Source organism: Heloderma suspectum, chromosome 4 (genome assembly GCF_057233095.1).
Source record: "Heloderma suspectum isolate Gila_16-S chromosome 4, 16-S_ref, whole genome shotgun sequence".
Taxonomy (NCBI): domain Eukaryota; kingdom Metazoa; phylum Chordata; class Lepidosauria; order Squamata; family Helodermatidae; genus Heloderma; species Heloderma suspectum.
This window is the reverse complement of record NC_139461.1, coordinates 6,697,603-6,706,316: the sequence shown is the minus strand read 5'-3', so window position 1 is coordinate 6,706,316 and position 8,714 is coordinate 6,697,603. Positions and strand designations below refer to the sequence as shown.

Sequence of the window (8,714 nt, the reverse complement as noted above, 5' to 3'; positions counted from 1 at the left end):
TCTCTGATTGACACCCTCTCCAGCTGTCCCAAATTTCTGGCCCCTCTCTCTGATAAGACCCTGCCCCTCTCTTTTGCTTTTCAGGCAGGCACTGGGAATGCCTGTTCAAAATGTCAGGACAAACATGCCTCAGAGTTCTCCCAGGTTCCCTCCCTAGGGGTCCCTTGGCAGCCCTTGAGCGAGTGGGAAGCGTTGGACTCAGGGCTGTGCTTAGGGTCACGCTGCGCCCAGCGAGGGGCGGGCACATTTCGACTCGGGCGCAGTGCTTGTAAATGCCAGCACACAGACCCACCCGCCCTCTCTTGACCTCCTCTGTCAGTGCTGATGGGCCCACAGCTGGATTAAACATTCTGTTAAATATTCTTGAAATCAAAGAAAGTAACCTGTTCAGATCAGTTTACTTCCTCCCCACCCTGCTTTAGAAGTTATTGCAAAGTCAGTGACCACCATTTCCAGACAGGTAGCAGCCATGTGCATCTGTTGCAGCAAAAACAACAGAGTCTTGTGGCACCTTGAAGTCTAATCCGTTTATTCTGGCAGAAGCGTTTGTGGAACACAGGCCACTTCATCAGGTGCATCAATAAATGAAGACAATATTCAGTGGGAGGATGTTGAGAGGCTCTAGCAGTATAAGAGGGTTCGGGAGTTGTGTGGGCAGTAGGGACAGGCGAAATTCTTTGGCTTTGCATTTTAATTTCACGCTTTTGAACCTGTATCTGAACCGAAACTCAGCCATGCTTCGAAATCCACATTTCTCTAATTTTGCAATTGAGTTCTGCAGTTAGAAAAAACTGTACATATACGCATGTATTTAGGGAAAGTGCACACCAAAAATGTGTATAAGAAATAACTTTTAAAATGCATTATATTAGGCAATTTGCTTGCAAAAATGTGTATATTAGGCAAAATGCATGCATGAGGAGAAATGCATACAAAAATGCACACACATTTTTATACACACTTTTTATACAAAATTCTCATAGTTCAGGATGAACCAAATTTAAGATTGGAAAAAGGAGAAAAGGAGAGAAATCGAAATGGTCAGATTTGCCCATGCCTAGTGGGCAGCGTCCCTGCTTCCATTTGCGCAATGTTGGAGGGGGGTGCATTTGTATCTTGGCTGGTCTCAGGTTTCTCCCTGCCTCCTGCCATCCCACAGGCATGCAAGACTCTCAGTCCTCTTTAAGCTGAAGCCTGGAAAACACAGACACATTCCCACCTCCTGGTGCCTCCTGCAGAATAACCTGAGCATACAATCAGGGGACAGGGAAACTGTATCCAAACAGCCTCGGCCTCAGTGGCCGGGGATTCCCAGGAGGTAATTCAGACCCGACCAGCAGTCATGGAGAAAAGTTGGGCCATCTTGTTCTGTAGGCAGAAACATTAGCAAAAAAAAAAAAAAAGTCTGAAGGAGATGCTGGAAACCAGGCCAGAGTGGGGAGAAAAAGGGATTTTGCAAACCCAAAGAAGACCTCTGCCTCTCTGCAATCATGCAGGCAGACTTCGAGAGGGCCCCTGAAGTGAGGTCACCACCACTTTGCCAGGTCTCTCAGGGCTCAAGCTGGCGTTCACGTCTCTCCTCCTCCCTCTCAAGGTCTCTGGGGCAGGGCACTCAAGTTCAGGCTGAGGGGCCAGCATCAAAGGGGGTCTGGCTGTTCTCTGCTTGGCTTCATGGGAGCATTTGCTCTTAGCCCCGCCCCCATGCCCATCGGGTTCAACTAGCCTGACTAGGCTCCGCCCATCCCACCAGGTTCCACCCCTGACCTGCCAGGCACCCGCCAAGTTCTGTCTGTGCATCCAGGGGTCTGTGCCTGAACAGACGCGGCAGCCCTAACCATGGATGAGTTTTGCACTGGGCTCCACCCACTTGTAAAGTAACGTTGCATTGTTGCAGTTACACACATTCTGTACTTGGGGCGGGGGGGAGCTGTTCCAAATTCTGCTTCCTCTATAGATTATGCACATTGAACCAATTTGCATGTACTTACTTGCCTAGCATCGTCTGCTCCCGCTAGCCGGGGCGTGCATTTCCCGTGTGATTTCCAGGCTGCTCTTTGCAGCCATAAGATCCAGAAACTTGCCCGTCTTTCGAAAACATGGTCTGTCAGGAGGCTGGTTTCCGCACCATATCCCTGGCTCGTTCGGTGCCATTGTACAGACGTTGTTCCCATTGTACAGAAAGATCTTGCTTTTGTGGCGTCTTTGTACAGCTCACAGCACCACTCTATGGCAAGGTTTGGAATTGCAACCCAGATGTCTTTTCCCCCCAAATGGGGAAGAACAGGTTTGTGTAGAGTGTAGACGTTCCCCTGCCCCCACAATCACGTTAAAAGCATAACATCTCATTTTTAAAATTCAAAATTGGCATCAGCTGAATTTAATGGGGGGAGATGTGTGAGGTTTCTACACATTATATCAGCCTGGCCTAACCTGGCAACCTCCAGATGTGTTGGACTACAACCCCCAGCACCCCCCACCCAGCTATGCTGGGAGTTGTAGTCACACACATCTCGAGGGTGCCAGGTTGGGCCCGGCTGCTTTGTATGTTTTCACTGAGAATTTTCCAGATTGGAAAATATGCGAGCTCCAAAAGTATTTGTTTACTGAAAAAAAACACCTCCATTGTTTTGTTTAGAATGCATTTTAATTGTTTCCCCCGGTGGAGGCTGGTGGCTCCGATGTCAGTGGGGTGGTGAATCCACTCTGGGTTTGAGTTGGGACTCTAAAGAGTTATCCAAGGTGCGGATGTTTTGACTGAAACCCAGAGCGGATTCACCACTCCACTGACATCAGAGCCACCAGCTTCCACTGCTTTGCCCTCCCCATCCTCCCCCTTGGTCCACCAAGCCTGTTTGTACATTTGACATCTCATGTTTGAGAGATTTTGCCCTGATGTTTCCAGTGGGATTTCTTTATTCTGGATGCTCTTCCTTCATTTTTATCCTGCTGTTCCTCTCAGGAGCTCACGGGGGGAGTGGGCATATTTTCCTCCACCCACCCCCACCCTTCCCCATTTGTCTTACACCGGGCCTGTGAGGTAGGTCAGGGTAGGCTTTAATCTGTACGATGCCTAGAGATTAATTTATACAATGCCCCCACGATTATGGAATTCTCTCCCCACTGAGGTCCGCCTGGTGCCAACATGGTCATCTTTTCAGTGCCAGGTGAAGACTTTAATCCCAGGCATTTGATGGAGCTTCTGACTTTAGTTGTTTTATCAGTTCTTGGCATTTTAATGGGGGGGGGTCTTAGAGTACAATCCTGTGCATGTTTAGACAGAATAAAGTCCTACAACTCCAAGTGTGCCCCAACCAGCATAAGGACTTTTTTCTTCTAAACGTGCATAGAATTGCGTCCTTAAATGGTTTTAACTCTTTGTTTTGACCCCTTTCAATGTTGGAACTGACCACGTCCTTTTCTCCCTCTCCTTTTCCTTAGGGAAGCCATTGCAGATCAAGCCCCGGCTGTGATGACGGCTTCTGTCGGGAGCGGACACCTGCCTGACAGCCACGCTCACAGTCAAACCTCTCAGGGATCTGAAGCCACCCTGGCAACTACCTCAGGAAGATGCAGGTTGAGGGAGGCGTGCAAAGGCCTGGCCTGTCACTCCAGCCTGGCCGCCGCCTGCCCCTTTTACGTGAGAAGTGGGGCGTGGACAGAGCCCACCCCAGTCTCCTGCGGTGCAAGAGGGCAGTTTTGCGGTTTCATTATTCCCATTGAGGACCCTTGCCTCTCAGACTTTCATGAGCTCCGGCTTAAGCTCAGGGGGCACGAGGGTGCTTGCAGAAGCCTCTGCCCAAATTTCAGGCCCCTTGGGGCCATACGAGCCTCAGCTGGGACCAGCAGTGGCTGGTGGCTTTGGAGTGTGGGCTGGAATTTAATATAGTCACAGTGGCTTCACCTGGAGAGAGACTCTATGTAGAATCCTATGCCAAAATGTCTCCCTTTCCCCTAGCTCTGGGCCGACCCGAGGCAGTTTGCAGTTGCATGCAGATCCTAGTGCTGTGCCCTGTCATTTTCTGTGGCATTGTGAGGCATCCTGTAAAGCATTTCCACCTGAAGCTTGGGTTGACTGCACGGCAAGGCTGCCCCTGCTTTCAGTTTTATGTCTGGCGAATACTGGGTGTTTTCCAGCTGTGACCCAGTTGCAGTGCTAAGGGGGCGCTTGGTGATGGGAACGCTAGCCACTGCACTTCAAAGCCATTGGGGTGGATGTTTGAGGTGTGAAGCTTATATACCCAACTTCATCCTGAGAGAGGTGGTGTTTCGAGGGACTTCGCAGGCACAGGGGGTTGGCAGTGATTTCCCTTTTCATTCTGGGTGGGGGGAAAGCCTTTGAGGGAAATATATTCCAACCCTTTGCAAGGTGACTTGGATACCTAATGCCAGATTTCCTGCACAAAATGATGTGTAAAGTAGACCTGCCTGGATGCTTTTATTATGCAGATGGAAACAAAATGTCTATATTTGTAGAGATACGTTGCAAAGTTCTTATATAGATATTATTCGGGTCTGCACTGTGAGAGAGAGTGTTTCATTTTCTCCAGATTTTTGGTTCTTCCTGAACTAGTTGTGGAGCTGTGGAGAAATAACCACATCAATGGGGCCCTTTGCCTGTTCTCTCATGACCCCCACCCCAAATTCTGCAGTTTACCCAGGGTGGGTGAACATTTTGGAGATCTAATACAGGGCAGGGGCAATTGCTGAGGGTGTCCAGGTTCCTCTGACCGTTCCCCCAGCCCAGTTCTGTATGTGCATCCTGATCAGGCAGAGGACTGAAGTGGTCACCTGCCTCTCCCAAGCAGGACAATTCAGGAAGCTGTGCCTTTGCATTTTGGTGTATGGACCGATGAGCTAGAAGGCCAGTAGCCAACTTACTGCTTTTTTCACTGGCATTTGGGGCACACTCTATATTTCTTCCCCCTCTCGTTTGGTTTGTCTGTCCCCCAACTCTGGGCGAGTCTTGGATATATGACTTATTCCCCTTGGGAAGGAATTTTTCTTAGCAAAGGACGTGTCCAGGCAAAAGTGCCCCATGCTCTCAGCTGGGCACTGTACCCCTGCGGGATGGGTTCTAAGGAAGGATAAGCATCTTTTCTCATAGTGACTGCAAGGAATTGCCCATGCGTGGCCCTGCGCCAGTCCCTTCCTGCCATGTGGACCACCATGGATAGAGTCTCCCCCTTGTGGTAGTGCTGGGGAGTTATGTCTGTTCTGCGAGGAGCCCCACTGCTGAATTCATACATGAATACTTTGGGGCTGAAGGTACTTCATGAAAAGCTAGTTCTGCGGCAGTGGCTGGAACTGGCTGGGTGGATGCTGTTCCACAGGGCTTGTACTTGACCTGGTTTTGTAGGCAAAGTTGCATTTTGCTGTCTTTACTTGAACTTTTCTAGCAAAATGGGTGCCGGCCTTGTAGATTGAATCTGAATGCCGGCAGGCATGCTGCTGTGCGGACGGTAAGGAAGAGGGTGAGGCGTGTGTCTGCTCCGCAGGACGCGTTGGTCGTCCTCTCCACAAGGGGCAGGGTGAGGGAGGAAGCAGCCTGTGGCCCTTCCAGGCGGCAAGCAGTGCTCCGCGTGTGAGATGGGCCTCCCCGGGGCAGTGCAAGCGCCCATCCCAGGAAGCCGGCTTCCTGTGTCCTGCAGCAGCGCAGGGTCTGCTTCTGTGTGATCTGAGCTCCAGGCTGCGGCAGAAAAGCCACATGGCTCTGAGCTGTGGACAGCAGTGCTGGCGTCTGGAGCTTGGACCATGTAGAGGAGGTGCCAGGTTGCAGGCCTCTGGTTTGGTGGGTGTCTTGACTGGGCCTGGAAGTGGGCCTGCACTTCCTCCCTCCTCCCTCACTAGTTTGGACGACGCGAAGCCACTCCGTGCCTTTAAAAAGCCACACCTGAAGCGACCCAAGGGCATCCTTCTGCTCTGGACACTGCACAGGCCACGTCAGCCACGTCAGCCTTGAACCGGCATGCTTGCGGCAAGCAACAAAACTTCCCCCCATCCCCAGCTGGCAAATCAGCCCAGCTCATCCCCACAGAGCAACAAGCTAATAAAAGATTGATTGGGAGGAGAGCTGCAATCTGCCGTGCTCGGCACTTCCTTGCCCAACTTCTCTCTCTTCCAGGGGGATGGAGGGAGCTGCGAGGGGGTCATTAGCAGACACCCATTTGATTGGGCTGTTTTTATTTCCCCCTCTCCGTTGCTTTATCTCTGTGATTTAACACCCTGTCTGCCGATGCTCCCGCTAGACTGGAGCCGAGGAGTGCTGGCCAGGCAGCTCTGCCAGGGAGGGCAAGCATAAACTTTCTGCACTCTCTAAAACTTCAGTTTTCTGGAGTGCAATTGGAATAATGAGCAAGGCTGAGCACGTTCGGAGAGACCAAAGCCATTTTTGCAGCAGGTTTCAGCTTTGATCCCAACTGTCTCTGGGTCAAGATGTTCAGGTAGCCAGGCTTGGAAAATCACTTTCAAGGGACACCGCAAAGAGCAGCTGCCAGTCATGGTAGATGATAAGAATGTTTAAAGAACCTGGCTGGATCAGACACGGTGGGCTCACCTGGCCTGGCATTCTGTTTCCAGCAGTGGCCAGACAGATGCCTCTGATAGAGCAGGATGGCAACATCCCTCTCTGTTGTTTATCCCAGCCTTCCCCAACCTGGTGCCTTCCAGATGTGTTGGACTACACCTCCCGTAATCACTCAGCCAGCTATGCTGTAGTCCAACACATCTGGAGGATAGCGGGTTGGGGAAGGCTGGTTTATCCTAGTGTTTATTCCCAGCATCTGGTATTTAGGCGTATTGAGGGAGGCTCTGTTTAGCTGTCGTTATTAATGGTGACTGCTAGGCCTGTCCTCCAGGAGGATCTTCTTTTAAAGCTATTTAAGCCAATGGCCATCACCACACCCTGAGGAAGGAAATCCCATAAAGGAATTGTGTGTTGGGTGAAGGAGGACTTCCTTTTCCCTCTTCTGAATCTACTGCCCATCACTTTCATTGGGTGACCCTGAGCTAGTATATATTATATATATAAAAATATCAAGGAGGTGGGGGTTCAATGGTAGCTCTGGAAACGACCTCTACCTGACACTTGTATCACAAGGACTCAGGTGCTGAGGGGCTGCCAGAGGTCTGACTCCTCCTTTGGGGAGACAGGGGGCCCAATTCACCATGTGGTTAAGTGGCATCCCTGTTGGAGACATTTCCAGCCTCTTATGTAATAACAACCACAAAATCCAAAGAGAACACCAAGACTCAAGTCTGTCAAACAGGAAAGAATTCAAAGTAAAAAAAGCCATTCTTGAGATCTCTAAGCCAAGGATTTCTCTTGAGGGCGAGTCTTTTTGGATATGTTTTTCTTGCAGTAACTCAGAGAATCCGCTTTAAATTGTATGTCCAAATGACAACAGCAGTTACCTCCACAACACAGAATGCAGTCAGATGAGCTTTTTGACCTGGGATCATACCGGTGACCATTTCCTAGACCCTCCTTCAGAGCACCCCTCTCCCATCTCCCTAATTAGATGCAACATTATGACGAAACGAAAAGCTTTATTGGACAGAGCTCAGAGGAACCCTTCCCTGACTCACTGCCCTTTTTCATAAGGTGCCAGATTTGGTACCTGGCTGGATGTAATGGAATCAATCTCTTGGGCTGTTGACAACTCCACAGCATTTCATTCCTCAGCCATTCAGCATCCACCGTCACCCACAATCCAGGAGGCTTTCAAATTCTTTTCAAACAGCACCTGCCAAGAGCCCTGGGGACTGATATTTGCAGCCATCAAAACTGAGCTTTTAATCACTGTGGCGGAGAGGCTGGGACCTGCTCAGATTCCGTTGCTTCTCACTGAGCTCTTCTGCACAGGCGGGCATTTAAACATGCAGTTCCCTCCCCTCTCGGTCTCAAGTGGTATGATCCAGCAAGAACTGCACCAGTTGGTTCTGCTGTTCACATACCTCTGCTCTGTGTCCATAGTTATTGGATGCTGCATCCGGTGGAGAAGGCCACTGTTGCGGCAGGAGCATTGAGGCTGACACCGCTCCATTTGCAAAACAGCCCAGGTCAGCACCGTCGGAACCTTGCAATTTGTGCCATTGCTCTGGTTTAACAGCTCCCCACTCCTGAACTCCCCACTCCTGACCCTCCGGTCTTCTTCACCAACACAACAGCTTTTGGAATCAGGCTGCAAATTGGTCACAAGCTGAGCTTGATTCCTGGACAATCCCTCACTCTTCTGTGTCGCTTTATAGCCAGGTTGTTGCATGGAACGGGCTTCTGTGCTGCTGTTGATGAGGATTCCAATTTGGTCTCGATGGTGTAATAATATAGCTGAACAATTCTTCTTTGCCTAGAAAATTTCAGCTATCAATTCCATTTGGTAGTATGTGAAATGCTGTGCCATCCTCTGAGGCCCCCCCCCCCCAACAAAAATCTCACCCGAAGAGAGGGTTGCAGATGCTCTTCAGGCTGTGTTAGGATCTGCCCCTTGCAGTCAATTCATATTAACTTCCTCTTCTTCAAACACCTTTTCATGAGCAGCCCCCGGACTTGTAGGCCAAATCTCTGGACTGCACAGGTGGGTCCCTTTTTTTAGGGGGGGAATAAATATTTCAGTGGCAGTCCCAGGCACATTGACCTGGTACTAAGCTCTCTTGGCCACAATGGAACTTACTTCCAAGTAAACATGCATAGGATTGCGCTGTTAATGTTTTAAGTA

At 50.1% G+C, this 8,714-nt stretch overlaps 1 protein-coding gene across 2 annotated transcripts in view; it reads left to right on the top strand.

The window, feature by feature from the left end:
• The window catches only part of ZC3H3 (zinc finger CCCH-type containing 3), a 315,254-nt gene extending 306,836 nt beyond the window's left edge, over positions 1 to 8,418 (top strand). For both annotated transcript variants that reach the window (XM_084848552.1, XM_084848554.1), the window contains one exon: positions 3,439 to 8,418. In XM_084848552.1, coding sequence (XP_084704678.1) covers positions 3,439 to 3,886 — 448 coding nt within the window. In that variant the 3' untranslated portion in view covers positions 3,887 to 8,418. The remainder of the gene's footprint in view (positions 1 to 3,438) is intronic.
• The last annotated feature ends 296 nt before the right edge of the window (positions 8,419 to 8,714 follow it).